This window comes from Bombina bombina, chromosome 2 (genome assembly GCF_027579735.1).
Source record: "Bombina bombina isolate aBomBom1 chromosome 2, aBomBom1.pri, whole genome shotgun sequence".
In the NCBI taxonomy this organism is placed as follows: Eukaryota; Metazoa; Chordata; class Amphibia; order Anura; family Bombinatoridae; genus Bombina; species Bombina bombina.
Genome location: NC_069500.1, coordinates 473,866,878 through 473,891,527, shown reverse-complemented (window position 1 = coordinate 473,891,527; position 24,650 = coordinate 473,866,878). Strand labels below are relative to the sequence as shown.

Here is a 24,650-nt window from a genome sequence, read left to right as displayed (position 1 = left end):
TGCCAGTGTGTGCTACTCTTTACACTTGTGCATTACTGGCTGTTTATTAGTGTGCTGTATGTATGTTAGGGACAGGTTGTCTTTAAGGGTGTCTGCCAGTGTGTGCTACTCTTTACACTTGTGCATTACTGGCTGTTTATTAGTGTCCTGTATGTATGTTAGGGACAGGTTGTCTTTAAGGGCGTCTGCCAGTGTGTGCTACTCTTTATACTTGTGCATTACTGGCTGTTTATTAGTGTGCTGTATGTATGTTAGGGACAGGTTGTCTTTAAGGGTGTCTGCCAGTGTGTGCTACTCTTTATACTTGTGCATTACTGGCTGTTTATTAGTGTGCTGTATGTATGTTAGGGACAGGTTGTCTTTAAGGGCGTCTGCCAGTGTGTGCTAATCCGTACACTTGTGCAATGCTGACTGTGATTTAGTGTGCTGATGTTTGTTAGGGACAGGCTGTCTTTAAGGGTTTCTGCCAAACATACAAACAGCAGCAGCACACTAATAAACAGCAGCAGTACACAAGTGTACAGACTAGCACACACTGGCAGACACCATTAAAGACAACCTTTCCCTAACATACACACAGTAGCACCATTTTAATTAAAATCTAAACACACTGATTAAATCCCTAGTGGTTGTAATTTCCTTTCACATCTATGCGAGTCTGACACTGTCAGCGAGGCTGTCTGAGTGGAAAGTATAGGTTATATTATCTCTTCTGTATGTATTGGTCTGTCTACTGATAAAACCACAGTAACCATTTAATACTTCACCCCCTTGGGACAGTATAACAGGTACATAGCTTTTTGGTCACATATAAGGAAAGGGTTAAATGTGTCCTATGCTGCACATATGCTTGTTTTCCTATTTATCTCAAAACACCTGAGGGGTGGGGTTTATTTCAAGGAGTGGGGTCAAAATTTATTTAAAATTCACAAGCCGCCACTATTACTTATATGACCAAATGTTTCATTTTATGTGTGTCCTTTGTTGAAGAAGCAGCAATGTTCTACTGGGACCTAGCTGAACATAGTGGGTGAGCCAATAACTAGAGGCATTTATGTGTATTTGCCAATCTTCAGCTAAATTATTTCAGTCACGTGATACATAAAGGGTCCATAATTTCAAAATTAAACTTTTAATGATTCAGACAGCATGCAATGTTATACAAATTTCCAATTTACTTCTAATACTAAATTTGCTTTTCAACATAGATATCTTTAAAATAATGGCCTAGGTAGACTCAGGAGCATCAATACACTACTGAGAGCTAGCTAGCAATTGGTGGCTACATATATATATATATATATATATATATATATATATATATATATATGTCTCTTCTCATTGGCTCACCAAATATGTTCAGCTGTCTCACAGTAGTGCGTTGCTGCCCCTGAGCCTACCAAGGCCCAATGGTTACTATTCAGCAAAAGGATACCAACAAAAATGAAGCAAATTTGATAACAGAAGTAAATTGGCATATTGTATACAATTACATGCACTATCTGTAATATGATAGTTTAATCATTTTCGCTTTCTGTCCCTTTAAAAGACCGTATAACTCTCTTATTTATTTATTTTATCCTCAATACCAGACTCCAGCTCCTCCACCAATATAATGGATAATCTGTGATGATTGGGCACAATGTTAGTTGGGTCATACAATGTCAAACCTAACAGCACTACCTTAGCCCCACTGTTGATCCCGATCCATGATGTATATTTTTGACTAATCAGTAATTTTACACCTTAACTGCCTATAACATACAAATGAATGATTTTACCTCTTTAGCTGCCAGTAAAAAGTAAACAGAAGTGATTTTATCCCCTTGTCTGCCCCTCACTACTTTATATTGTAGTCATGGCGGGGGAGGGGCATATGAGGTGGGAGGTGCATATGAGATGGGAGGGGAAATAGGGTAGAGGAAGGGCAAATGAGGTAGGTAGGTGGAGAAAAAAGGGGGTGGGGGGCCCAACCACACTTTTGCCCGGGGCCCTGGTTGGTCTCAGTCCGTCCCTTATACCAAATTGTAAATTATTTAGATCTGATATTTAATTTGGAATACCCCTAATTTTTATAGCCCTGAAATTTCCAATTTTACTAAGTCTGCTGGTATCAATGTAGATGTCACTAATTTCAAAATATTTTTTTCAGATGCTATTTTGGAAGAAATGGCTTTCCAGACTAACCTATATGCAGAGCAGTGCTTGGCCCAGAAATCACCTTAAAGGGACAGTCTACACCAGAATTTTTATTTTTTTAAAAGATTGATAATCCCTTTATTACCTACTCCCTAGTTTTGCACAACCAACACAGTTATATAAATACACTTTTTACCTCTGTGATTACCTTGTATCTAAGCCTCTGCAAACTTCCCCCTTATTTCAGTTCTTTTGACAGACATCCATTTTAGCCCATCAGAGCTTGCTCCTAGGAACTCCGTGTGCAAGAGCACAGTGTTATCTATATGAGACACATGAACTAACACCCTCTAGTGGTGAAAAACTGTCAAAATGCCCTGAGAGAAGAGGCGGCCTTCAATGGCTTAGAAATTAGCATATGAACCTCCTAGGTTTATCTTTCAACTAAGAATACCAAGAAAACAAAGCAAAATTGGTGATAAAAGTAAATTGGAAAATTGTTTAAAATGACATTCTCTATCTGAATCATGAAAGTTTATTTTGGACTAGACTGTCCCTTTAAACCCACATTTTTTCTTTCATGATTCGGATAGAGCAGGCAATTTTAAGCAACTTTCTAATTTACTCCTATTATCAATTTTTCTTCGTTCTCTTGCTATCTTTATTTAAAAAGCAGGAATGTGATGCATAGGAGCCGGCCCATTTTTGGTTGAGGACCTGGGTTATGCTTGCATATTGTAAGCCTCCAATAAGCAAGCACTATTCATGGTGCTGAACCTAAAATGGTCTGGCTGCGAAGATTTACATTCCTGCTTTTAAAATAAAGATAGCCAGAGAACAAAGAAAAATTGATAATAGGAGTAAATTAGAAAGTTGCTTAACCTCTTGAGGACTGATGACGGTCCTGAACAGTTATGACTTAAAACGAGCTGCGGGATCGATCAGAGATCGCTTCCGCCAAAATACCGCTGTTACTATCTGCCAGGCATGTGAGGCAGATAGTAACAGCCAATTATTATGTTTGTGACAGTGTTACAATGTCACTATTGATAAATTTTAAAAATATATATTTTGAAACAGCAATGTCCTACTTGTACTTATAGCCCTATAACTTGCAAAAAAGCATGTAAACACTGGGTGTTTTTAAACTCAGGACAAAATTTTGAATCTATTTAGCAGTTTTTTTCATTAGCTTTTGTAGATGAATAAAAGATTTTTCACGTAAAAGTAAAAAAACATGTTTTTTTTTTTTCAATTTTTCACCATATTTTATTTATTTTTTTTAAAAGTCAATTATATGACATGATACATAAATGGTATGTAAAGAAAGCCCTGCTTGTCCTGAAAAAAACAATATAAAATTTGTATGGGAACAGTACATAAGAGAGAGGAAAATTACAGCTAAACAGCCCTGGTCTTTAAGGGGTTAAAATTTCATGCTCTATTTGAATCATGAAAGAAAAAATTTGGGTTCAGTGTCCCTTTAAGATAATTGGATCCCAACAAATATTGCAGAATTACATTTTTTGGGGGGCTCACACTTACACTATGGGCATCATACCCAAGCCAAGCATAAAATCGTATTGGTCTACCCACCCTGTATTTTCTACACCTCTGTTCCCAGCAGCAAAGCCCAGATCAAGGTATGAAACCTTACACAGTTTCCTCCACTTTACCGATAACACACAGGCCCTACCTTTGACTGACACAAATTATGATAGATTATATAAAATAAGACCACTAATTGATTATTTTAACAAATTATTTGCTGAAAAATATACCCCCATGAGTCCCTAATGCTTTTCAAAGATAGATTATCCCCTCCAAAAAAGCATGTTACGGCATTAAATTGTATAAACTGTGTGAGAGTTCCACAGGCTACATTCAAAATGAAGGGAAAGACTGCCAATTAGATTCACCTGGCTGCCCACCTTACCTTACTACAAGTGAGAAAATTGTCTGGGACCTGATCCATCTCTTGCTAGGATATGGGTACCATCTTTATGTTGATAATTCTTTTTTTTTTTTTTTTTTATAAATATTTTTATTGAGGGTTGAAAAAGATATACATATAGGTATCTTACAGTAAGATAAATACAGTTATAAATCCTATATAACAATGTATTGTCAAATGAATTAGTAATTTCAATTAACATTCCAGAGAAGTAGGCTATCTAAGAAATAACTTTTGTCTGTTGTGCGAAATATAAAGTATCATATGTCAACTCTCATAATCTATATGTGGATAATTATTATACAAGTATCCCCCTTTTTTTAAATATTATTTAGCATTGACACTGTAGCCTGGCAATTAGTCTCCAAGAAACAAAATGCAGGAAAAACAGCAGCGTTGCGGAGTGAAGAACTCCTAGCAGTTAAATATAGTGACAAAAAAGATGAGTATATGCTAACTACTATACACAATGAGGGAACCAAGACAGTTATTCCCAGAGGTGAAAGGAGACAAATGAAAAAAAAAACAGTTTGCATTTTAGACTATAATAAATACAAACATTGGAAGACTTACTGGCAGACATTTCCCCAGTTATATCCCCCCTACAGAAAAGAAGGCCTGTTCCCTAAAACAGAGTTTGCACAAAAAAAAAGGGAGTGAGGAAAAACTCACGTTTTCACTGTATGACATGCACATCAAAACCTGGTCTATGCATCCAAAATTTAAAATACAGTTGAAAAATACTGGTAAAAATTCTGGTTATGAATAAATTATTTTTTTTGTGGCATGAAAATGATATCATTTAATACTGGCAGTTATGCCAGAGCAAACAAGACATTAACCCTTTCCTCAAAATTCCCTTTAAGAAATGTGGTGCACAGCTGCAATTAGCTGTCTTCTATGACCCTTTGCCCAAACATATCTAAAAAATCCTCTTCCAGACCTGTGATGCACAGCTGCAATTTGTGACTGTATATGACCCTTTGCCAAAAAGTATCTAAAAATCCTCTTTCAGAACTGTGATACCAAATGGGCCCTGGACCTATGCCGCCCACAACGTGTCTAAAATACCCTTTCAGAACTGTGATTCACAGCTACAATTAGCAGCCTTCTAATTACCAAAACCAATGACAAGCCCATGCATGTCTGCTATTTCTGAAAAAAGGGATCCTAAAAAAGATTTTAAAATAATTTGAAATTTCACTGTACATGTTTTCTGTAAATAATGTAAATGAGAACTCCAATGCTTGTTAAAAGAATCTTTTTTTATTTTTCTAAATTATTGCATTTGGGATTTATCTGACTGCCTGCTGTTAGCATGATCCAATAGATATGTAATGTCCACAGCACTGGTTATATTCAATATTATCTTTATTCAGACATGGGTAAAAAACAGCAGCGTTTCGTGACTATGTGTCACTTAATCATGCTATACTTAGCTTAACACAGGTTTCTACTTTTATAGTTTCATATTTCGCGCCAGTCAGTCTGTAATTGTACTCTGGCACCATCTTGTGGCTCTTTTGTGAAATTACCGGTTAATCTGTGAAGCAAGTAATTAAAAACAAAACAATAATATAGCAACAATGACATAAAGCTCAAGATGTAACATAGCCATAAATACATAGTTTAACTAATCATTCACAACATTTTGTATTATTGATATATGGCTTTTGCTAATATTCAAATTTCTTTTATCTAAAATATAACCCAAATCCAATTATATCAGAGACATATCAAAAATAGCAAGATAGGTCAAAATCTCTATTCAGACCTTTAGGGGCCAGGGTTTCCATTTTATGGATCCACCACATTTCTTTCCTTTTTAGTAAAGTCTCTCTGTCCATGCCATTCCTGGGTACTTTGATCTGTTCAATTATTTGCCATCTTAGTTGGCTTATTCCATGTCCTTTTTCCAGGAAATGCCTGGACAGAGGGGCCTCCATGTTTTTTCGCCTTATTTTAGAACAGTGCTGTGTCATGCGGTCTCTTACTTTCTGTGTCGTTTCACCTAGGTATACCTTTTGTCTATTCTTATAATTATTAAAATATGTACAGTTCATTTGGGCAGTTATGCAATAGCAAATAAACCATTAACCCTTTACTATAACGTGTCTAAAAATCCTCTTTCAGAAGTGTGTTGCGCAAGTGCAATAAGTGGCCTTCTAATTACCAAAAGCAATGGTAAACCCATGCATGTCTGCTAATTCTGAACACAGGAGATCTTAGAGAAGCTTCTGCAAGCTTTTTTTTTATGACTGCACATACTATGTGTAAATAATTTCAGTGAGAAACCCAAGGTTTGTGAAAAAGTTAAAGGGACACTAAACCCAAATTTTTTCTTTAATGATTCAGGTAGAACATGCAATTTTAAACAACTTTCTAATTTACTCCTACTATCAATTTTTATTCGTTCTCTTGCTATCTTTATTTAAAAAGTACAAATTTAAAGCTTAGTAGCCGGCCCATTCTAGGTTCAGCACCATGGCTAGCACTTGCTTATTGGTGGATACAGTTAGCAAACCAATAAGCAAGCATAACCCAGGTTCTCAATAAAAAATGGGCCGGCTCTTAAGCGTCATTCCTGCTTTTTAAATAAAGATAGCAAGAGAACAAAGAAAGATTGATAATAGGAGTAAATTACGCCTAGATTACGAGTTTTGCGGTAAGGTGAAAAAGCAGTGTTAACAGGTCCTAACACTGTTTTTTTACACCCGCTGCTATTACGAGTCTTGCAGGTATAGGTGTACCGCACACTTTTTTGGCCTTACCACAAACCTACTTACGTAAAGTTCGTAAAGCCTTTTTTCTATGGGACTTCCATTACAAGTTTGTCCTGGGAGGCCAAAAAGTGAGCGGTACAGCCTCTACCGACAAGATTCCAAACGCATTTTAAAGTCAGTAGTTATGAGTTTTACGCTATAACGCTGTAGCATAAAACTCATAACTAAAGTGCTAAAAAGTACACTAACACCCATAAACTACCTATTAACCCCTAAACCGAGGCCCTCCCGCATCGCAAACACTATAATAACATTTTTAACCCCTAATCTGCCCTTTCCAGACATCGCCGCCACTATAATAAACATATTCACCCCTAAACCACCGCACTCCCGCCTCGCAAACACAAGTTAAATATTATTAACCCCTAATCTGCCGCCCGCAACGTTGCGCCACTATTCTAAATTTATTAACCCCTAAACCTAAGTCTAACCCTAACCCTAACCCCCCTAACTTAAATATAATTAAAATAAATCTAAATAAAATTCCTATCATTAACTAAATTATTCCTATTTAAAACTAAATACTTACCTGTAAAATAAACCCTAAGCTAGCTACAATATAACTAATAGCTTTGGGTTTATTTTTATTTTACAGACAAGTTTGTATTTATTTTAACTAGGTAGAATAGTTACTAAATAGTTATTAACTATTTAATAACTACCTAGCTAAAATAAATACAAATTTACCTGTAAAATAAAACCTAACTTAAGTTACACTAACACCTAACACTACACTACAATTAAATAAATTCCCTACATTAAATTAAATTAGCTAAATCACAAAAAAAACCCACTAAATTGCAGAAAATAAAAAACAAATTGCAAGATCTTTAAACTAATTACACCTAATCTAATAGCCCTATCAAAATAAAAAAAGCCCCCCCAAAATAAAAAAAAGGGCCTTTTGCGGGGCATTGCCCCAAAGAAATCAGCTCTTTTACCTGTAAAAGAAAATACAAACAACCCCCTCAACAGTAAAACCCACCACCCACAAAACCAACCCCCCAAATAAAATCCTAACTAAAAAAACCTAAGCTCCCCATTGCCCTGAAAAGGGCATTTGGATGGGCATTGCCCTTAAAAGGGCATTTAGCGGGAGAAGTCTTCATCCAAGCGGCAAGATGTCCTCAACGAAGCCGGCAGAAGTGGTCCTCCAGACAGGCAGAAGTGGTCCTCCAGACGGGCAGAAGTCTTCACCCAGACAGCATCTTCTATCTTCATCCTTCCGACATGGAGCGGCTCCATCTTCAAGACATCCATCTTCAAGACATCTGGAGGACCACTTCTGCCGGCTTCGTTGAGGACATCTTGCCACTTGGATGAAGACTTCTCCCGGTAAGTGAATCTTCTGGGGTTAGTGTTAGGATTTTTTAAGGGTGTATTGGGTGGGTTTTATTTTTAGGTTAGGGCTTTGGGCAGCAATATAGCTAAATGCCCTTTTCAAGGCAATGGGGAGCTTAGGTTTTTTAGTTAGGATTTTATTTGGGGGGTTGGTTGTGTGGGTGGTGGGTTTTACTGTTGGGGGGGTTGTTTGTATTTTCTTTTACAGGTAAAAGAGCTGATTTCTTTGGGGCAATGCCCCGCAAAAGGCGCTTTTAAGGGCTATTGGTAGTTTATTTTAGGCTAGGGTTTTTTTTATTTTGGGGGGGCTTTTTTATTTTGATAGGGCTATTAGATTAGGTGTAATTAGTTTAAAGATCTTGTAATTTGTTTTTTATTTTCTGTAATTTAGTGTTCTTTGTTTTGTGATTTAGCTAATTTAATTTAATGTAGGGAATTTATTTAATTGTAGTGTAGTGTTAGGTGTTAGTGTAACTTAGGTTAGGTTTTATTTTACAGGTAAATTTGTATTTATTTTAGCTAGGTAGTTATTAAATTATAAATAACTATTTAGTAACTATTCTACCTAGTTAAAATAAATACAAACTTGTCTGTAAAATAAAAATAAACCCTAAGCTAGAAACAATGTAACTGTTAGTTATATTGTAGCTATCTTAGGGTTTATTTTACAGGTAAGTATTTAGTTTTAAATAGGAATATTTTAGTTAATGATAGTAATTGTATTTAGATTTATTTAAATAATATTTAAGTTAGGGGGTGTTAGGGTTAGACTTAGGTTTAGGGGTTCATAAATTTAGAATAGTGGCGGCGGCGTTGGGGGCGGCAGATTAGGGGTTAATAAATGTAAGTAGGTTGCGGCGACATTGGGGGAGGGAGATTAGGGGTTAATAAATATAATGTAGGTGTCGACGATGTTGGGGGCAGCAGATTAGGGGTTAATAAGTATAATGTAGGTGTCGGCGATGTCGGGGGCGGCAGATTAGGGGTTAATAAGTGTTAGATTAGGGGTGTTTAGACTCGGGGTTCATGTTAGGGTGTTAGGTGTAAACATAAAATGTGTTTTCCCATAGGAATCAATGGGGCTGCGTTACTAAGTTTTACGCTGCTTTTTTGCAGGTGTTAGACTTTTTTTCAGCCGGCTCTCTATGGGGAAATCGTGCACGAGCACGTACAACCAGCTCACCGCTGACTTAAGCAGCACTGGTATTGGAGTGCGTTATGGAGCACAATTTTGCTCTACGCTCACTTCTTGCCTTTTAACGCCGGGTTTGTAAAAACCTGTAATACCAGTGCTGCAGGTGAGCGGTAAGAAAAAACTGCACGTTAGCACCGCACCCCTCATAACGCAAGCCTCGTAATCTACCCGTTCGAAAGTTGCTTAAAATTGCATGTTCTATCTGAATCATTAAAGAAAAAATTTGGGTTCAGTGTCCCTTTAATGATTTTTTTTATATGTCCACATTTGGTACACCTCTGACTGCAAACTGGTGACATGAAATATGCCTAAATGGGTTAGATCAATACCTTGGGTTGTCTACTTTATAAATATATACAGTTTTGGGGGGGCAATTTTTGCCTGCACCCTTTGCCATAACGTGTCTAAAAATCCCCTTTTAGAAGTGCGGTGCTCAGGTGCAATTAGTGGCCTCTAATTACTAAAAGCAATGGTAAACACATGCATGTCTGCTAATTCTGAACACAGGGGAACCTAGAGAAGCTTCTGCAAGCATTTGTCTTGTGACTGCACAAGTTATATGTAAATCATTTCTGTGATAATTAGTATTTTATATATCTTTTTTCTGTACATTTACAATAATTTCATAATTCTGTGAACAAATAGCTATTTGAAACTGTTATACACAGAAAGCTCTTCTTATGCCAAAAATAAATAAATATAGGTTTCATAGGTAAATAAAAAAAAAACAAGGTTTTTTTCTGTTTAAATGGAGTGATTGTAAAAATGCAAAAAAAATCTCCAGTACTTTGAGCAAGTTTTTCTCTAAAAGTCCCAGTAGTGAAGGGGTTAATTGGGTTACATAACCTTTTTTGCTTTTGTTTTCATGTATATGAAGCTTATTTAACCAAATAATTGTTCTCATGTTAGTGATCTGTTTACTAGCAAACTATTGTATTTTTGTAAATATTGTTTTGGTAATGGTTTGTAGACGTGCATTTATTTTCAGAAGAACCAAAGAAAACAAGACAAGACTGCTAGCAGCACTGTTGTCTCTCAGCAACAGCAGCCTGAGCAAAGGGTGAAAGTGCTTTCATTTTCTTCTTATTTAATCTATTAAACAACACTTTAACATATATCTAAGCACCGACACCATCTTCTACAGGTGCTCAGCAGACAGTCAGAGCTCACCCCCAGAGACTTTCTGCATTGCAAGCGGAGAAAAGTGTCTGTGTGTAGTGTGCACAGTCATGTGGCTGTGATCGATTTGACTTGTCAGGACGGTGACCGTGAATGTATAATTGTTTGAAGAGTGTGGCCTTCTCACCTTCTTATCACTTTCTTGAGTTGACTTTAATGCTGACTGAAAAATGTGTCAGGGCACATAATACATTACATATTGTAGCAAATAGGATTCGATAGTCCAGTCACTTCTTGCTGATCAGACCTGATGTATATGTGATGTGACATATATATATATATATATATATATATATATATATATATATATATATATATATATATATATATATATGTATATATATATATATATGTATATGTGTGTATATATACAGTTAGGTCGGGAAATAATTGGACACTGACACAATTTTCATAATTCTGGCTCTGTACGCCACCACAATGGATTTGAAATGCAACAACAGAGATGCAATTGAAGTGCAGCCTTTCATCTTTAATTCAAGGAGTTGAACAAAAATATTGTATGAAATGTTTAGGAATTGCAACCATTTTCATGCACAGTCTCCTTATTTCAGGGGCTCAAATGTAATTGGACACAATAACACAAACATAAATAAAATGTTTATTTTTAATACTTTGTCAAGAATCCTCTGTAGGCAATGGCTGCTTGAAATCTGGAATCCATGGACATCACCAAACGCTGGGTTTCCTCTTTTGTGATGCTTTGCCAGGCCTTTACTGTAGCTGTCTTCAGTTGTTTATTCACGGGTCTTTCTGCCATAAGTTTTGTCTTCAGCAAGTGAAATGCATGCTTAAGAGAGTTGAGATCAGGTTATTGACTAGGCCATTGCAGAATATTCCACTTCCTTGCCTTAAAAAAACTAATTTCACTGTATGTTTTCAGTCATTGTCAATCTGTAAATTGAAGCGCAGTCCAATCAACCGGTGAATATGGGTGAATCTGAGCAGACAATATATCCCTATACACTTCAGAGTTCATCTGGCTTCTTCTGTCTGCTGGATGTTGTGAAGGGGTTTTTCTTTATCATGGAAAGGATCCTATGATCATCTACCACTGTCTTCCGTGAACGTCCAGGCCTCTTTGTATTGCAGAGCTCACCAGTGAGTTCTTTTTTTCTCGCAGAATGTACTAGACTGTTGATTTGGCTACTCCTAATGTAATCTCTCGGATGGATTTCTTTTTTTTAGCCTAAGGATTGGCTGTTTTACTTGCATTGAAAGCTCCTTTGAACCCATGTGGTGTGTCCACAGCAAAAGCTTCCAAATGTGAATGCCACACCTTTAATCAACTCCACATCTTTTACCTGCTTAATTGATGATGAAATAAGAAAGGAATAGCCCACACCTGTCCATGAAACAACTTTTGAGTCCATTGTCCAATTACTCTTGGTCCCTTGAAAAGAGGGGCTACATATTAAAGAGCTGCAATTCCTAAACTCTTCCTACAATTTGTATGACTAATGTACTGTATATGAGTGTGTGTATATATGTATTTATAAGTGTGTGTATGTATATATATATATATATGAGTGTGTGTATATATGTAATTATAAGTGTGTGTATGTATATATATATATATATATATATATGAGTGTGTGTATATATGTATTTATAAGTGTGTGTATGTATATATATATATATGAGTGTGTGTATATATGTAATTATAAGTGTGTGTATGTATATATATATATATATGAGTGTGTGTATATATGTATTTATAAGTGTGTGTATGTATATATATATATGAGTGTGTGTATATATGTAATTATAAGTGTGTGTATGTACTGTATATATATATATATATGTGTGTGTATATATGTATTTATAAGTGTGTGTATGTATATATATATATGAGTGTGTGTATATATGTATTTATAAGTGTGTGTATGTATATATATATATATATGAGTGTGTGTATATATGTATTTATAAGTGTGTGTATGTATATATATATGAGTGTGTGTATGTATATATATATGAGTGTGTGTATATATGTATTTATAAGTGTGTGTATGTATATATATATGAGTGTGTGTATATATGTATTTATAAGTGTGTGTATGTGTATATATATATGAGTGTGTGTATATGTAATTATAAGTGTGTGTATGTATATATATATATATATATATGAGTGTGTGTATATATGTATTTATAAGCGTGTGTATGTATATATATATATGAGTGTGTGTATATATGTAATTATAAGTGTGTGTATGTATATATATATATATATATATATATATATATATATATATATATATATATATGAGTGTGTGTATATGTATTTATAAGTGTGTGTATGTATATATATATATGAGTGTGTGTATATATGTAATTATAAGTGTGTGTATGTACTGTATATATATATATGAGTGTGTGTATATATGTATTTATAAGTGTGTGTATGTATATATATGAGTGTGTGTATATATGTATTTATAAGTGTGTGTATGTATATATATGAGTGTGTGTATATATGTATTTATAAGTGTGTGTATGTATATATATGAGTGTTTGTATATATGTATTTATAAGTGTGTGTATGTATATATGAGTGTGTGTATGTATATATATGAGTGTGTGTATATATGTAATTATAAGTGAGTGTATGTATATATATGAGTGTGTGTATATATGTATTTATAAGTGTGTGTGTGTGTATATATATTTGAGTGTGTGTTTGAGTGAGTTTGTGTATGTATGAATATGGGTATGTGTTATGTGTGTATGTACGAGTAAGTGAATGTGTTATGTGTGTGTGTCTCTGTATATGAGGATGTGCTTATAAGTGCATGGCTATGCATGTGTGTGTGTGTGTATATATGTATGGACTGTACTCCTAATTAGAGTTAACACGGGATTGGAAACAAGTTTTTTTTTCAATGTTTCTATCATGCTATGTGCTCTGATATGTTGCATGTCTAAACTTGTCTGCTATTTGTTTTATTATCAATACCTACAGTCCTTGTATCTTTAACAATTAACAGGGTGGGAATCTTGCACCAGGGTCCTCTGTTGATTAGGTCCAACCGCCACTGGTGGTCAGGGTTTATGAAGCAGCGGTTTAAACCACTAACATTTGATGTTCCTATAATAATAATAATAATAATATGCCTTTTCTACACCAAGATTATGATTTTTTTTTTCTTTTAACAGTGGGAACCAGTGCAGTATTATGACAACAAAATCATCTGCGACCTTATTGAAGAAAAGTACAAAGGAATAATCGCTATAATGGTAATTTTCTTTGTGTTTTGCAATAGATCCATTAAATTAAAACAATATAGTGGATTGATAATTTAATAAAAAATAATCTAGATACCAATCTATGTGTTGGAGTCAGGCAAACAATGCATTAATCTCATGTATGAATAAAGGTTAGTCCCCCAAGGGTCTTGTAGGTTTGGTTTTTTGGGGATTAAGCCTAGTCCCCCAGCATCTGATTCCTACTACAAACAGATCCTCAGCCTCTTGTGTATTAAATAAACCCAACATAAAAATATAGAACTGTTGCGCAAATAAAAAAAATCTATTTGCTGAAGGTCTTTTTTTAAAAGATATAAATTTTATAATCACAAATATATGTATTCAATTTTACCAACTCATTAACAGACAAGTCTAGCACAAATAATATAGTCAAACATCTTCTATGCCACTGTTCTTTTCCACTTCTAGAATGTAGAAAGAAAAAAAACAGAGACAATCAGAACCAAACATCTATATATATATATATATGATATATAATACAACCGTACCCAAAACTGCAAGTGCCCAGACCCCCAATACATGCACTCACTCTTTCGGCTGCAGCCTCCTCTATGGCTGGTTCCAGACTGAGCTGATGTTAAGGGAATTCTGTACAGTTGTTATAAAGTGTAACAAATGGTATCAGCTTTTCACTGTGTCACCTCCAATCATTTTTAAGGTGGTTCATCACATCTAGGTACAACGTTACATTATAGCCCCATAAGCTCTATTCAGGAACACTCGGCTGTTGTAGTTTTGTTCTCAGATTCAACTTGTATTCACAAACGGAAGCAAAGCAATTTGTACCTTCTGTAAACAGTCCCACATAAGGTTATGGCAGTGGTCTAAAAGTATTAAAGGGGCAGGAAAACCCAACAATTTCTTTCATAATTTGGATAGAACATACAATTTTAAACAACTTCAAAATTCTATTGTCTGTTTTTTAACTTAGCTCACCCTGAATTAAATTTTCAAAATTGGCCATTTGACTGTCTTTGATCATGTCATTAACTAATGTATTGCATTAAGCTGAATAATTTAGGCTGACCATATTGCCGCTTTAAGAAGGAACACATATGAAAAATACATATGTGAGGGTTCTTATACAAAACCATTTCTTTAAACAGCCCTGAAAACAGCCCTGACATATGTATTTTTCATATGTGTCCCTTTTTAAAGCGGCAATATGGTCAGCCTATGAATACTCTTTCCTATAAATGTAACACTGCTATAGGGTAGCATTGCAGGGGTTAGCATTGCAGGTTTAGATAGCAGTATTGTAACATCATCTGTTCACATCTCTTAAGTGAACATTTATATGTGAGGCACTAAGAATTGGGCAAAAGAATTATACAAGAATATAAGGAGGGACCAGGCAAGTTCTGTTTTAATACTAAATTGTATACACTGTTTGACTATTTTTTGGCCTTGCGAGTAAGTATACAAAAAGTGGGCTCACGCTTTTAAAAGGATATAAAACAGTCTCTTTCATTGTTAAAATAAAAAAGCACTAAGCAGTGGGTTATATACACAACTTTTCTATAGCCCATACTTGGGTATAGAAATACTTTAAGCACAGTTTGGGATACCACAGACAAAAACCGTTATTTCAAATTCCAATATAAAGGTAAAGTAGCTATTGTAAACAATTTAAAACACTCCAGCAGGTAAAATGGATCATTGGGAACAAATTAAAAGGGAGAACAAAAAAGGCTAAACTGTCCCTTAAAGTGACATAGAAGTTAAATGGTTTTGATTTTAGAATATCCTTTCCATGTTGGGTTAACATTATCTTTAATGATATTATTAGTGTTTGAAATTGTTTTCTTGTTTGTCTTGATGGACTGACCTTCCCTTTCTGAAATTCTAAAATTTGGTGCTTGCTTCCATTTTTTAAAATAGTTTCTATGAAGCCTATCACACTTCTATCACTCAGCTCTGATGATCTCATTAGAAACGTTGGCAAGTGTTTAAAGGGACAGTAAACACCAAAAATGTTATTGTTTAAAAAGATAGATAATCCCTTTATTTACCATTTCCCAGTTTTGCATAACCAACACTGTTATAGAAATATACTTTTTACCTCTGTAATTACCTTGTATCTACGTTTCTGCAGCCTGCATCCTTATCTCAGGTCTTTTGACAGACTTACATTTCAGGCAATTAGTGCTGACTCTTAAATAACTCCACATGCGTGAGCACAGTGTTATCTGTATGAAACACACGAACTAGCTCCCTCTAGCTGTGAAAAACTATCAAATGCATTCAGATAAGAAATAAGTATATGAACAAATTTGATGATAAATTGGAAAGTTGTTTAAAATTACATGCCCTATCTGAATCATGAAAGTTTAATTTGGACTTTACTATCCATTTAAATACTCAGTGTCAACTAGAAATGTAAATATCTTTGTTAAAGTGCTGTAAGCAGATGAAAACCCTTCAGAAGAGCAAGAGATTGGCCTAAACCTGAGCTGAGCATTTGTTTTAAGCTCATGACAGACAGTATCTATAATGTGATAACCCCCTTGGATCCCAATGAATGTGTAAATGTGATGTAACAGCTGTGCAGTCTCCTTTATGACTTTGTCTTGTAGGATGAGGAATGTTTGAGACCTGGGGAAGCCACAGACCTGAGCTTGCTGGCAAAGTTAGAGGAGAAGGTTGGAGACCACCCCCATTTTCTTACGTAGGTGCTTGTGTATTTTTAACAGACCATTAAATAACGTAAATGATCAAATCAACACATACATAAAACAAAGCCTTATTCATGTTTACACTGTGAACTCTTGCTCATTAGGAGCATATTTAGGTATGCATATATGGAATATCTGAAAGTAAATGTAGTTTTCTTTTAATTGCATGTTCTATCTGAATTCTGAAAGTTTCATTTTGACTGTTCATTAACCATGATAGCAATGAATACATAGGACCATATGCAATATAATTTGCTGTGTGCACTGGTTTTTCAAATCTGTCCTCAGACCTCCCTAACAGGCCACATTTTGAGGCTATCTGAACTAGAGCACATATCATAACTATTTCAAAGTCAAATTCTTCCCCTTTTTGGAAAGTAAAGGCATTGAACACTGGCTCCACATCTTTCCTCATAAAGTATAAGATAATTAACTTGTACTTCACCACTCTCCTTGTCCAGCTTGGAAGCCAGCTGAACATATTGGGTGAGCCAATGACAAGAGGCATATATATGTATCCACCAATCGGCATCTAGCTCTCAGTAGTGTATTGATGTTCATAAGCCTACCTAGGTATGATTTTAAAGATATTAATGGGGAAAAGCCAATTTAATTTTGATTTTACGGTCCCTTTATCTATCACGTGTCTCATATAAATTTGACAATTTCTTATCTAACTGGGCTCTTTATATCATTTTAAAGATAATATATTTCCTTTAAAGGGATATTCCAGTCAAAACTGAATTGCACAAAGATGAACTACATCTTTGGAGAGAAACATATTTACAATATACATATATTTAGTAAAAGTTATCTCTATTTTAGTGTTAACTTTTTTCTCTGCACATAAAGTATAGCAAGATATTCTCAGTGCACCAACATTTTAAATACTGCAGCTGCTCCAATCTCCAGTGGGGCTTGTATCTTGTCAGTAATTAACAAATTGAGTACTTACCAGATGATACAAGCCCTTTAGGCTGTCTGACCAAGTGCTGTTTTTAAAATGCTAGTGCATTGAGCATACTTAAATACACCCTTGAAACAGCAATAACTTGTATTACAAGAATTTTTGATCATTTATGTATATTGCAAAAATGATTCTATTCAAAAGTGAAATGTACCCATGTTTTGACTGGAATGTCCCTTTAAATAAGAGATGCATGATCCTATAAGTATGCTTATATACTAAATATATAGGTAAAACTATCTCCATTTTATCTGACATCAGGGCAGGTTTAGCGAAAGAGAGAGTAAAGTCTGAAGTGAAAAGTCAGTATTTGCATATAAATGTGATGCACTGGGGACTGGGTTCCATGTGTATGATTTTCACAGCAGTAAGCCTGTGTTTGCAAGCAGTTTATCCTTGGGACGCCAATAACATGCACACACCTGGACAGTGTATCTCTGGGATGCCAATAACACACAAACCTGGGCAATTTATCCCTGGGATGCCATTACACACACCTGGGCAGTTTATCCCCGAGATGCCAGTAACACACATAGCCCTCTTCAGTTAACCCCTGAGATACCCATGACACACAAACCTGTAGTTAATGCCTTGGTTTAAAACCCAGCAGATACCATGACTCCTTCCGTTTTTATCTCTTACTTTATCACCTGCAGAAACACTGCCTTTAGGCTTGTGCGCATGGGCATTGGCTGAAGAGGAAAGTTTAGAAGTGCTGGGCACAGAAGGCAGCTAGAGTAGTGGTAAGAGAAAGTCTTTCAGGCTGCCGGGTAGCTATGAGGTGCACAGCATCAAACTGATTATAGTTGTATCCCATCTCCTAAATCTGACAGGTAGAGTGGATCAGGCACGGCAGAGAAGAAATGGCAAAAGTTTATAATAAAATATAATTATATAAATAAGCAAAGGTGCACTGTCATTTGAACAAAGATATTTGTTACTGTCAAAAATTTGGCGGCACTCCTTTGGCTTTCTTGCTGCAAGAATCGCTTAGCTAGAGACAAGTGCCTGAGCATGTAATAAAGCTACCAAGGGACATGAGGAGTGTTGTAGAGGAATTAGAGTTGCATGATACCGAAGGTTAACCCACCCATCTTTCCCATTTGTGAGTAGAAGGGGGGGCTGAGTATATATTTATTCTCTCTCCTCACACACTCTCTCTCCTCACACACACTCTCTCTCTCTATCTCTCCTCACTCTCTCTCCTCACACTCTCTCTCTCTCTATCTCTCTCTCCTCACTCTCTCTCCTCACACTCTCTCTCTCTCTATCTCTCTCATCACACTCTCTCTCACTCTCTCTCTCTCTCTCTCTCTCCTCACTCTCTCTCTATCTCTCTCATCACACTCTCACTCTCTCTCTCTCTCCTCACACTCTCTATTCTCACACACACACTCTCTCTCTATCTCTCTCTCCTCACTCTCTCTCCTCACACTCTCTCTCTCCTCTCTCTCTGTCCTCACTCTCTCTCTATCTCTCTCTGTCCTCACTCTCTCTCTATCTCTCTCATCACACTCTCTCTCTCTCTCTCTCTCTCTCTCTCTCACCTAACACTCCTGGATTGCAGTAGAGCTGTTTTACAGTACCTTCACATTTTTTAGACTGCTGCAGGAATAAGGTGGGGGAGGTCAGCTCACTGACATCCAGGGCTGCCATCTGCTTGCAATAAATAAAAGTCTGCTCAAAGCAGATTGGACAGCCAGCCCAGATTAAAGTAATAAGGCAGTATTGGGAATTAGTATGCTGCCCCTGGGGCCACTGAGCGCCTTGTCTCACCCTTGTGAGATGTGTGGGGTTATCTCAGTTGACCTTACAAAACGGTTCAACTTCAGTTGCAAGGCTGCAGTCTGCAGAGTAGAGTAAAACAGCAGATCTGTGAATATGTGCATGTAGCACAATTAAATAATAATTATTAGGCAGATCTGTTGCTTGGTACTTGAAAATTGCCTCCTTACCTCCTTCCTAAATTCCACTTCATTATGCACTGCTGACTCTTCCCTGCATGCACTGACAGAGCGCTCATGCTTCCAGACCTCCACTGCACAACTGAGCAGCAACCGGCCCTTCCCTCTCTATTTTGGGGGGGCTTTTATATTTTGATAGGGTTATTAGTTTAGGTGTAATTGTTTTTATTTTTGATAATTTCGTTTTTTGTAGTGTTAGGTTTTTTTAAACCTTTAAATTTTAAATTTAGGTTTTTAATTGGTAGGGTTTTTTTTTAATATTATTTAATTCTTTTTTTTATTTCACAGGTAAGCTTTTATTTATTTTAAGATAGTTATATTGTAATTTTAATTTAAAGTTAGGGGGGGTGTTTAGGGGTTAATAGTTTAATTTAGTGTTTTGCGATGTGGGGGGCCAGCGGTTTAGGGGTTAATAGGTTTATTTAGGTGTTGATGATGTCGGAGGCGGCAGATTAGAGGTTAATAACTTTTATTAGTGTTGGTGATGTCGGAGAGCTGCAGATTAAGGATGTTTAGACTAGGGGTTTATGTTAGGGTGTTAGGTTTAAACGTAATTTTCTTTTCCCCATAGACATCAATAGGGTTGTGTTACGGCGATCTCCATTCCGCGATCGCAGGTGTTAGTTTTTGTTCTCCCCATTGATGTCTATAGGGGAAAGAGCATGTACGAGCATGTAAACTCAGTCCTTGGCTATTGTGCGGTATGGCTCTTAACAGACCATAACGCACAGCACAAGGAGGCTTTTCAGTAACTCGTAATGGCAGCACTATGGAAAGTGCAATAACGCAAATTTTTTGGTGTTATTTTCTCACCCTGTTCAGCGCAAAACTCGTAATCTAGGTGAAAGTGTTTAACTGTGTATGTTCTGTAAATATTTCTTGACATAGGGGAATATGTTCCAAGTATTTTTAAATAGAACATTGGAATGTGAAAGATTTCTTGTCTGGTTTGCGCACTTGAGAAAATGTGATCTGGTTTGCGCGTGAGCAAGGGTTTTTCCCCCAATTTTTCTTGTTTCGTTAAAGTCTGTGGGGTAATGTATTAACATGGTTGCAATATTCCAAGTTCAGCTTTTTGGATGCATCGGGTTAGTGCTCGTGCAAGAACGTTTTACCTTCAACTTGTAATACACGCGCTACCTCGCATGAGCAAAAAGCTTACTTCTAGCAGAGATAACGCGCCAGCTGAAGCAATAAATAGTTATCCACTCGTAATCTAGCCCATGGTTGGGAGTGAGGCTGTTGAGTGCTTTGTAGGTTGGGATAATACTTTGAATTGTATTCTGGAGTGTATGGGTAGCCAGTGTAGAGATTGGCAGAGCGGTGCAGCTGATGTGGATTGGCTACTTCGGACGGATGAAGCATTCATTATAGATTGGAGGGGGAGAGTTTGGGAAGGCCATTTAGAAGTAGATTGCAGTAGTGAATATGTGACAAAATGAGGGAATGAATGACCCTAAGATGTTCATCCATAACCATAAGTTGTAGTAAAGCATCAAGATTTGATATATCGGCCATATTTGAATGTTTATTCTTTTAACTTTTCTACATTTTTTTCAATCTTTCAGTTTATATTGTATTTTTTACAGACGTAAACTTGCAGGCCCAAACGTCAGAAAGTCTATAGACTGGGTGGACTTTAGGCTCATTCACTATGCAGGGGAAGTTACTTACTGTGCTGTAGGTAAGTAGAAAAAAAAAGTACGCTTTTGTGCCTTGATAGACAGGCCAACATTAGACACAGTTTATTTAATAAAACATTGCTGTATCCTCAGAAAGGCAGAACAATTAAGATATTGTGCTTGAATGACATTGATAGATTTAAGAAAAAGCCTCAGGGGCCTATTTAACAAAGGTCTGTCGGACCTGATCCGACAGGGCGGATCAGGTCCGACAGACCTCTCTGAATGAAGAGAGCAATAAGCTCTCCAAATTCAGAATTGCACCAGCAGCTCTTGTGAGCTGCTGGTGCAACGCTGCCCCCTTCAGATTTGCAGCCACTCGGCCACCAGCATGGGGGTGTCAATCAACCCGATCGTACTCAATCAGGTTGAATTGCGGTGATGTCTGTCTGCCTGCTCAGAGCAGGTGTACAGGTTATGGAGCAGCTCGCCAGAAACACGGGCAGGCTCTCCAGAAACACGGGCCCTCAAGCCGAATCCGGAGCTTGATAAACGGGCCCCTCAATGTTCTCTAAAATAAAAGTACATACAATTTAAGATAAAAGGGAATGTTTGAGATCAAGGCTTACTGTCATAACCACAATGGGTAAGCAAAATATATTGTATCCCTTAAAAATGTATTATGATTATAGTGTGAGATTTAGAATGATTGCTTTGAGATAATAAGTTTCCATCCTCCGTGAGGTTATTTGTAACTCAAACTCAGCACTCAAACAAAATAAATTAAGTAGCAACATGTAAAGCATTAGAGAGCTTATTGTACACCCATACAGAGGTAATAGACAGTCATTCATACAAAGGTAATAGTTAGCCATATAGAGGCCTATTTATCAAGCCGTTAACAGCAAATACGCTGGAATTCTGCAGCGTAATTGTGGCGAGCCTGATTCAACATATTTATCAAAGCCTACAGACCGGCAAAAGTTGAAATTTGTGACATAACATACGATTCGCCGGTCTCAGTCCGACACAGATCGATGCTTACGTCATTACAGTTCAGAATACAAATTCAGCACTATCTGACAACTTTTGCCATTTATCAAACTTCTAACAGGTCCGCTCTCCACTATTCTGGCCCAGCGTACCTGGTTTTCAATCCGCCACCCTGGAGGCCGCGGATGCCATAGGAATCAATGGGAGTCTGGGGAGTCTGAAAGCAGCGAAAGCTTATGTTCGATGCAGCCAGATATCCAATTGATTTCTATGCTAGAATAAAAGTTATGTTTACACTTAACACCCTAACATAAGCCCCGAGTCTAAACACCCCTAATCTGCCGCCCCGACATCGCCGCCACCTACATAATGTTATTAACCCCTATCCCGCCTCTCCCCAACACCGCCACAACTAAATAAATGTATTAACCCCTATTCCGCCACTCCCTGATACCGCCACAACTAAATAAATATATTAACCCCTATTCTGCCACTCCCGGAGCCCACCGCAACTCTAATAAAGTTATTAACCTCTATCCCGCTGCTCTCGGACCCCTCCACAACTAAATAAATGTATTAACCCCTAAACCCCTGGCCTCCCACATCACTACCACTTACTAAACCTATTAACCCCTAAACCGCCAGCCCCCCACATCGCCATAAACTAAATTAAACTATTAACCCCTAAACCTAACAAGCCGCTAACTTTACATTAAATATTAACTCATCCCTATCTTATAATAAATTTAAACTTACTTGTAGAATTAAAATAAACTAATTCTAAACTATTAATTAACCTACCATAACTATTATACTAAAATTATATTACACTATATTAAACTACTAATTAACCTACCCTAACTATTATACTAAAATTACATTAAACTATATTAAACTATTAATTAACCTACCCTAACTATTATACTAAAATTACATTAAACTATATTAAACTATTAATTAACATACCCTAACTAACTATTATACTACAATTACATTAAAGGGACACTGAACCCAACTTTTTTCTTTTGTGATTCATATAGAGCAAGCAATTTTAAGCAACTTTCTAATTTACTCCGATTATCAATGTTTCTTCATTTTCTTGCTTTCTTTATTTGAAAAAGAAGACATCTAAGCTAAGGAGCCAGCCAATTTGTGGTTCAGTACCATGGACAGCACTTGTTTATTGGTGCTGTCCAATCAGCAAGGACAACCCAGGTTGTTCACCAAAAATGGGCCGGCATCTAAACTTAAATTCTTGCTTTTCAAATATAGATACCAAGAGAATAAAGAAAATTTGACAATAGGAGTAAATGAGAAAGATGCTTAAAATTGCATGCTCTATCTGAATCATGAAAGAAAAAATTTGGGTACAGTGTCCCTTTAAACTACAAATTAACTATATTATATATTTAAAAACCTAATCCCACTCAAGTTATTTAAATCTACTATAAAGAATTACTAAATTACAAAAAAATAACAACTAAGTTACACAAAATAAAAAACACTAAGTTACACAAAATAAAAAAGAAATGATCAAATATTTAAACTAATTACACCTAATCTAATAGCCCTATCAAAATAAAAAAGCCCCCCCCCAAATAAAAAAGAAACCTAGTCTACAATAAACTACCAATGGCCCTTAAAAGGGTCTTTTGCGGGGCATTGCCCCAAAGAAATCGGGTTTTACCTGTAAAATAAAATACAAACAACCCCCCCAACAGTAAAACCCACCACTCACACAACCAAACCCCCCAAATAAAAACCCTATCTAAAAAATCTAAGCTTCCCATTGCCCTGAAAAGGGCATTTGTATGGGCATTTCCCTTAAAAGGGCATTTAGCTCTTTTTCCGCCAAAAGTCCCTAACCTAAAATTAAAACCCACCCAATAAACCCTTAAAAAAACCTAACACTAACCCACTAAGATCCACTTACAGTTTTCGAAGACCCAACATCCATCCTCATTCAAGCGGCAGAAGTCCTCAGCGAAGCCGGCAGAAGTCTTCATCCAAGCGGGCAGAAGTCTTCATCCAACCGGGGAGAAGTCTTCATCCAACCGGGCAGAAGTCTTCATCCAGACGGCATCTTCTATCTTCATCCATCCGGCATGGAGTGGCTCCATCTTCAAGACATCCGGTGTGGAGCATCCTCTTAAGGGCTATTGGTAGTTTATTGTAGGCTAGGGTTTTGTAGTTTATTGTAGGCTAGGGCTTTTTTTATTTTGATAGGGCTATTAGATTAGGTGTAATTAGTTTAAATATTGGATACTTTTTATTTTATTTTGTGTAATTTACGGCTAGATTACGAGTTTTGCGTTATGAGGGGGGCGGTACTAACTTGCACACTATTGTCACCGCTCACCTACAGCGCTGGTATTACAGGTTTTTATAAACCCGGCGTTAAAAGGCAAGAAGTGAGCGTAGAAGAAAATTGTGCTCCATACCGCACTCCAATACCAGCGGTGAGCTGGTTGTACGTGCTCGTGCACGATTTCCTCAGACATCAATGGGGAGAGCCGGCTGAAAAAAAGCCTAACACCTGCAATAAAGCAG

General features: G+C 36.5%; 1 protein-coding gene across 1 annotated transcript in view; it reads left to right on the top strand.

The window, feature by feature from the left end:
- MYO1H (myosin IH) overlaps positions 1–24,650 on the top strand; it is a 372,029-nt gene that overhangs the window by 160,082 nt on the left and 187,297 nt on the right. Inside the window, 3 exon segments of the mRNA XM_053702119.1 lie at positions 13,769–13,849; positions 16,456–16,547; positions 21,075–21,169. Coding sequence (XP_053558094.1) covers positions 13,769–13,849; positions 16,456–16,547; positions 21,075–21,169 — 268 coding nt within the window.